This window comes from Dreissena polymorpha, chromosome 6, assembly GCF_020536995.1.
Source record: "Dreissena polymorpha isolate Duluth1 chromosome 6, UMN_Dpol_1.0, whole genome shotgun sequence".
Lineage (NCBI taxonomy): Eukaryota > Metazoa > Mollusca > Bivalvia > Myida > Dreissenidae > Dreissena > Dreissena polymorpha.
Window position 1 is genome coordinate 87,254,696 of NC_068360.1, and position 7,910 is coordinate 87,262,605.

The 7,910-nt window shown below is 36.9% G+C and overlaps 1 protein-coding gene across 1 annotated transcript in view; it reads left to right on the top strand.

Annotated features, from left to right (window-relative positions):
- The first annotated feature begins 530 nt into the window (after nt 1-530).
- LOC127835874 (carnosine synthase 1-like) overlaps nt 531-7,910 on the top strand; it is a 50,482-nt gene continuing 43,102 nt past the window's right edge. The window contains exons 1-2 of the mRNA XM_052362299.1: nt 531-674; nt 865-1,051. Coding sequence (XP_052218259.1) covers nt 531-674; nt 865-1,051 — 331 coding nt within the window. The remainder of the gene's footprint in view (nt 675-864; nt 1,052-7,910) is intronic.

Sequence of the window (7,910 nt, forward strand, 5' to 3'; positions counted from 1 at the left end):
TTTTGTTGCTAGGTTCTTTATTCGGAAAACCATGTTGAAATGCATCACCTGATCACCTTTTACCGACAGATACAATTGATCGTGTAGTGTCGTTGTATTTCTAAACTGTGTCATTGATTATTAATGTATCGTCACGAATAACTACGTCGTTCCCTGTAACCGTTCGGACATCATCCGTTCACCGGATTCTATCGCTATAATCGAGTCAAACAGCGAATCAAGATTTTTATGTTATAGTGTAATAGCACGATTTAAGTTCACAGCCCTTGTATTGCAAGACTTTGACTAGTTTTTTACATTTATTTTAGTCACGCGACTTTATTCGATGCGCTTTTTCAATTTCACAAACTTCTTCTTGTTCTTCACAATTCAGCGTTTGCTAAAAGGATAATCGCATTTTAGTTGCTGTAACGCGACTCTTATAATGTTAACGCGATAAATAACTCTAGCTCGATCTGTCTTTTTTTTCAGAGCAAACAATTTTTACTGAAACCGCATACACGAATCGTGACCGACAATCAAATATAGCAATGGACATCGTAGCGAGTGTGAACACCGGAAATGACACCGACGTCGACCACTTGAAAGACGTTAAAATTGCTACAAAGACGAGCACGAATGTCGGATGGAAGCAGGACGCAAATTTGGGACCAGTGTCCACGTGGACTAATGCGGTATGTAGCACCCATTTTTGTTTAATTTGTTTGCTGCTATGCTGTTGTTGTTTGGTGTGTGTGTGTGTGCGTGCGCGTGTGCGTGTGTGTTTTCTTGTTGTGGTTATTTTGGAGGGGTGAGGGCGACCAGAAAGTATTATGTTTCGAAATAGGTTTCCCATTAGTAACATACAATCAACCTATTTGAAAGATTCCCGGTGAGGACGCGGACATCGCGAGCCAGTACCACGAGTTGCAATACCATCTGTTCGAGCTTGGGTATCCCGAGACCGTGGATCGCACCCGCGCCCCTCGGGCCGCCAAGGACGCGCCCAGAGAGAAGGCGGTGGTGGCCGTGCTACACCGGGCCGGGAATACCACGTCGATATGCATGGAAGGTAACGCGCTTTGTCTAACCTCTATGGATCTATACTGAATAGTGAGGTATGCGAAGATTTTATTTGACACACGTTGCTAAGGGTAATAATTCATATTGATATGTATGTATATGTACATGATTGAGGGTATATGCTTGGTTATTTAATTCATGCGCGATAGATTTGTATCGCCAATTGGCACTTTGTTATTGCCGTGTACACGTGAATGTTCACGTAAGTCTATATTTTATAACCTTAAATTCAAATAAGTAATAATTATTGTTGAAATTAGAAAGAGTTACAATAACCCATACATATTTTTTAACCGCACCCAAGGCGGGCGTCAGGCGCCGGGCACATTTTACATGATCCTGTCGTCGTCGTGGCTCTCCAAGGTCCCCTCTAGTATACATCGGGGCCTTTACACCCTGTACGTGCACAAGGCCGTCACGTTTTACGCAGGCGGCGCAACTTACCTTGACGAATTCGAGCCGCCGAGGCAAGTGACGTATCTGGTGAATTATTTTACTCATGCGGCCACTGGCGGACAGAGAAACGGCGGACATACTATTGAGGTAATGTAGCCACCAGCATTTTTTGGTTTCTTAAGGTAACGGACTCTGCAAGCCAAGCAGGGTAATCCAAATATATGAGTCGCGTTCTGGAAAAAATGAGCTCAATTAATGTGCGTAAGTCAAGTGTCGCCCCAGATTGGTTCGTGTAGTCGTCTCAGGCTAATCAGTGACGATACCTTCCCCGTAGAGTGGATTTTCATTTAGATGAAAGTTTCTGTAAACAAAAATTTCCATAAAAGCGGAATATGTCTGTCCTGATTATCTTGTGTGGACTTCACTGGCTTATCTTGGATAACACCTAACACACATGCATTAAGCACCGTTTTCCCACCAAATCTTGCCAGTAACAATGTTTTACATCGCTTAAATGCTTGTCATGCATGGTAATTGGTATTCGATCTATTTAATTATATTCCTTTTTCGCGATACATATAGGGTTTAACGCCACATATTTTAACAGTGTTCAATGGTATTTCTTTACAGAGTGGTCAATTCATTGTACACTAAAATTATTATGAACAAAGTCAGTGCAACGATTCTTGCTTTAAGTTTGAAGCAAAATTACAGTTAAAAACATAAAAAAAACGTATGCATATTTAGTGTCGGTTATCGACAATAACATATTTTTAGGCAAATTTGGATTGTCCAATGAGCAGTTCGTATGACCTCCGTGACGTCATCAATGACCGGCTCTGGTCACGAAGTGTCCTGTATTCCGTTGGCATAGCAACGCCCGAAACGCTCGCGTTCTGTTACAAACCGAAACACAGTCTGGTTGCTGTGCCCGCCAATGCCGTCGTCCACGAGTACGAAAGGAACACCAGTCCGGATTTTGTGGCGAAAGAAGTCTCAAAATTCCTGCAAGAGTTGTCCAATAACAACCGCAAAAGGGTAAATGTTGTTTCTTATCGTATGAGTTTCGCAGTGAATCTATTTATTTTTTTTCAGAATGCACTTGAAGTATATATATATGCATCTATTGTAAATAATCAATATATCGACATTAGATTCGATAATGGAATAACAAAAAAAGCAGTGTTGGACTGTTAATATAAAAGTATATGCGCATTTTTTTCACAGAGCAGTGTTTAATTCCATGGAAAATAAGTTGAGATTTTTTTCAATGGAAATGTATTGTCCCTTAAAATATATCATTTTGCCACATTATCATCATATTCGATTACCTTCAAGTCTACTACCTACAGATTTTCATAAGACCGTCCAAACGAACACAGATGGGAAGCTCGGACGCCTCGGTTTTCAGCATTGAAGACCGGTCCTGTATTGTGGACGCGGTGCTGAAAATGCTGAACGAGCTTCAAGACTCAAACTCCGTTCTCGTGGAGGCTTACATCGACCATCTGATCGCCGGAAGGACCGAGGACGCGAAGTACCTGTGGGTCGCGCCCAGCGCGGATTTCGGCGTAAAATGTCGAGCGATCGTCTGCAGAGATTTTGACAACACACCCGTCTGCACGCCGGTCTGTCGTCTGCTTTTTTAAAGTACATAATTATTTTTTTAGAATAATTAACAGTAAATAATGACAATTTGTAACAGAGAGGAATGGAAAAACTCTGAGCATGTGATTTCTACAATTACATTTTTTTTTTCAAAATTAATAACCCCTTACTGCTCCTATACCTTTTTGTTATCTTGACCTTAACTCAATTTATCTGTAGATGTGCACTCAATGTGGAGAAATAACCCTCGTTCTTGGAAAACGGGGCTTATTACGTGTGCATAAAGTGTCATCCCGTATTTTCCGTGCCGTCCGCACAGGCTTATCATGGACGATAATTTCCGCCTATATTGGAGACTGGTTTAGAAGTCGCCTCCTTTATATAAAAAAGTATATGTATGCGGAAAGTTTTGTACCTGATTAGCCTGTGCGGACTGCACATGCTAATCTTGGATGACACTGTGCGCACATGCATTGAGCCCGGTTTTCATAGAACGCGGATCAAATTGCGGCAGGCATAGAAATAAGTGATGTAGAATTCGTACAAGCTTACAAGTTTTATACAAGGTCTGACATAATTGTGGGACCGAGTAGAAATTATTTCCGATGTATGCACGTTTTGTTCGAAAATAATTGTCAGTCGTTCTCTTTAAGCTGATCTGCAGTATGTTCAACAAACAAATCGACATCAGAGGTGCTGAGACGGTACCAATGTCCCTCGAAACCGTGCTGAAAACGTTGAACATTGTCGACGAAACGTTTATCTCGGAATTCCAGACTAAAATGCGCGCGCACGCAGAGGAGGCGCTTCAGTTAATCATGGACCGCGAGAGTAAACGGTCAGACGAGGAGAGGGTGGAGCCACGTGCGCAAACGGACCTCATTGGTGAGTTAGGTTCCGGCAGAAGTAAAATCAAGTCGAATATTATTCGCATTGTCTGACTTATTTAAAAAAAGAAGGATCGAGAACACACTTGAAATTATTTTGTTCAAGTTTAAGCCGCTTAAATCTCATAACAATATTTAATTTTCCCCTTCCCGTTACGTTATGAGAATCGCTCTGGGAAATTGGGGCTTAATTGTTGATCGTAAACTGTCGGCCCAGGTAAGCCTGTGCAGTCTGCAAATGCTTATCAGAGACACTTTTTCCGCTAAGACTGGCATTTCGTTTAGAAGATACTTGATTTAAATGAACAATTCCATAGAAACCTCAAAGAAAAGATTTTATTGAATCAACATAATGATTTCTGATTAACAAATGTTAAATTGTTATTTTGACTTAATTCATGTATTGTTGTTGACTGCTCCAAATGTTTACTTCTTTTGACCTATTACCAAAATGAGATCTTTAAAGGACTTGTTCACAACTTTACATAGCATCAATTGGTAAATTGTTTTAAAAAGTCACATGCTAAAAAACTTTGTTTACATTACATTAAAACAAATAATTAAGTAAGAAATGTTTAATAATATTGTTTGTTTTGTAAGGAGTTCTTTCACTGAATAGATTAAGTATTAAAATATCCGTTTAAAAACCTCTGCCTTAAATGTTGGTGTTGTAATAAGTAATGTATTAAAGGATCAGGATCTGAATCCCAATCTTGTTTGATAATTGGGTAATCCAATTGTTAGCATATTGTCCGTCCAGGTATAGTTTCTTATCTGTGATAAATGTTAATTCATATGGTTTTTGTTGTACTACTTTTTTATTTAAATTTCCTCTACACTTAGAAGTTTTTCTATAGAGTTTTGTATACATGTATATATTATTATTTACTGTGATTTAGTTTCATTTAATTATCTTCTTTTATAAACCACGTTTCATCTAAAATAAATGTGCTTAATAATAATTATACGAACTAGATGTTAACATTCAAAATGAAAGTCAGTTTCTGATAGTCGCCAAAAATGTGGCTACTAGAATTTGTATACAAAATTGGAATTTGTGTGTACAATGTTAATCTCAACTCTTTGACAGATTTCATTCAAAATCGTATGAAACTGCAGACAATCTGAGATCGGTATTTGAAAATTTATTTAGATGTATGATACCTGAATTTTAGAACAATTGAACAGATTGAGGTTCAAAAAAGAATTTATACATTATATTTAAACAAGCCAAATAATACGTATGGTTAAGACATTATTTAAAAATAATATCTAGTTATTAAATAATTATTAAATGCAATAGACAAAAATTATCAAACAATTTGACAACGTTTGCCTTAAATGGTGGGGTTGTAGCGCTTTAGGATTTGCACCAAAAGGTTCAGAGTCCAATTCCTTGTGAAGCCAAACTATTTCTTAAGTTGTTTTCTTAATATGAACATTATTTTAGATTGTTCCAAAGATTTTAGTTTTGTGTTTTAACAAGAAACACCCATCATTATACCCACATAATCAAGTGGGGTATACTGGAATGACCATGGTCCGTCCGTCTATCCGTCCATCCCTAGACAAAAACGGCAGTCAAATTTGCAAGAATTTTGTATTATATTAATTTCTCCATGTAATTATTTTGTTTTCTTTGAAATTGCAAACATTATCCCCCTTTTTCAATTTAAACATTCTAGTACATAATGGTTCACATTTAATGACATTTTTTCACGTTTTGTTAGAGGGGGCGGGGGGAGCGTGTTCTTTGTAACTATTATAGACAGCAGTTTATGTTAATGTCTTTTTATAAAGTCTTTGCTTTCTATTTTGCTCAAACTATTTTTCTGCAATAACTAACAGTTAATGTGTCCTTTCCATTGACAAATTATACGTTAATTTTACATACTTATTTTTTTTCTTTGATTCTTTTTCTGAGCATATACATACCAATACTCACAAATAGTGATTGTATCACAATTTGTTAAATCTAATTATTTTGTATTTATTCTTTTAGACAATAAATTTCGTAATACATAATTTTGTTGGTGTATATCCCCATATATAAATAAACTAAATTTCTTCATGTACAAAACTCATCTGAACACAATTTCAGGTTTAACTAGAAAGATACAGTCCAAGATTTCTCTTGAGAGTAACATTTCAAACAAGAAATGCCTTTCAGATTAACGGCTTTTAAATTAATACCGTGTATCGTTCCCTCTCCTACGTAAATATAATATATAATGAGACCAAGATGATTAGTTACATAACTTTTCAAACCCCATTTTTTTTTAAACCATAAAGACACTTTTGATCCAAAATTATTTTGAGATAGAGCAGAGATCTTTCAATAATTATTTTTTTAAAGATCCTTGGATAGAGTCAATATATGTAAGTTTAAACCTTTTTATTTCAGCTCAATTGCATCAAAAGCCTGAGGCTTATTGAAAAGCCCTGGAGTAAGTTTCCCGAGTAGAAGCAGAATTTGGTGTCTTTTGAAAAGATATAAAGAACGCTCCCACACTTTGGATTGAAACTATGTTCGCCAGGCCGACACCATATCCACAACGCCACAGTGACGTTTTGCAATGATATATAATTTATAATGTAGATAAAATGAATTTATCAGAAAAGACAATATCTACAAAACAACACTGAACATAAAACATACTAAAACGGGTATCATCAGCTTGGAACTGTCCATGCAAAGTATGGAAGGGAATTAAAGTAAATATATGATTCATGTATTTTTTTATATTCTTTAATATAAATGACATTTAAAGAGTAAATAACAGTTGCTTGGAGCCATGGTTTACTTTCATGCTCAAACAATACATTTATGAAAAAGAAAAAAAGATAAAACTTCTGCATATTTGTTGTATCGGGGCATGCCCGTAAAGGCTGGTCATATATGTTCCAATGGGTCATATATTAGCTATATCATATGGGTACGCTTTGATAAAGTCCACACGAGTGCAATTTCAACTCAAAATTGTTCTTGATCTAAAACTGAAAATGTATGTTTCTGCATAAATTGTATTGTACAGAGACTTATTCAACGGGGCGGCTTGAGAAATACTGTCTCCAAGATGTAATCATTTTAGGGAAGATCACTAACTGTTGTACACGTTGTCTCTAGCCTTAAGGTTAAAATATATAGCATCGCTTTGGATTTGTATACTGCTTAAAAAGAAAACAAGTGCGTTTTTACTGAGTTTTTATTACCGAAAGTTGAACCTTAAATTAACGAACACAAGTTGATGTTTGAAAGTCTACAATTATTATGTGTTCAATATCTGTTGCAAAAGTGTTCATTATACAAAATGTAGACTTCTATGCTTACCGTGCGGGAAGGCATGTATAATAACCCTTATGAAAAACGATTTTGTAATGTTCGTGTTGATTTATAAGGGCCGTGCTCTGTGAAAAAGAGGTTTGATGCATGTGCGCCAAGTCTCGTCCCAGATTAGCCTGTGAAGTGCACACAGGCTAATCAGGGACGACACTTTCCGCCTACAATGGATTTTTGCTAATAAGAGCCTTTATGTAAACGAAAAATACCATAAAAGCGGAAAGTGTTGTCCCTGATTACGCACATGCATTAAACCCTCTTTTCACAAAACACGGCACATACAACAACTAAGATGCATATGAGTATCTGTTTCCATTTGCTTATCATTAATTTGTGAAAAGTCGTTCCGTTCGTATCAAAATCCAGACCCATGCTGTCTGAGTAAATACATCGCGTTGTTCATATTTGGATAATTTTCCCGCAATTGTGGTGAAATTGGCTTTACCGTCCTTGGGCAATTGTTACTAATAATTCAATCTTAACCGTTAATGTGGGAACCAGAGTTGATGTGTTGTGTATGTCCTGCAAGGCTGTGTAAAGTGTGTTACCTTAGAACAAGATGCGTGTATCACCGGAACCACAGTTAAAACTGATTGAATCCACGCCGGCAGATTAAT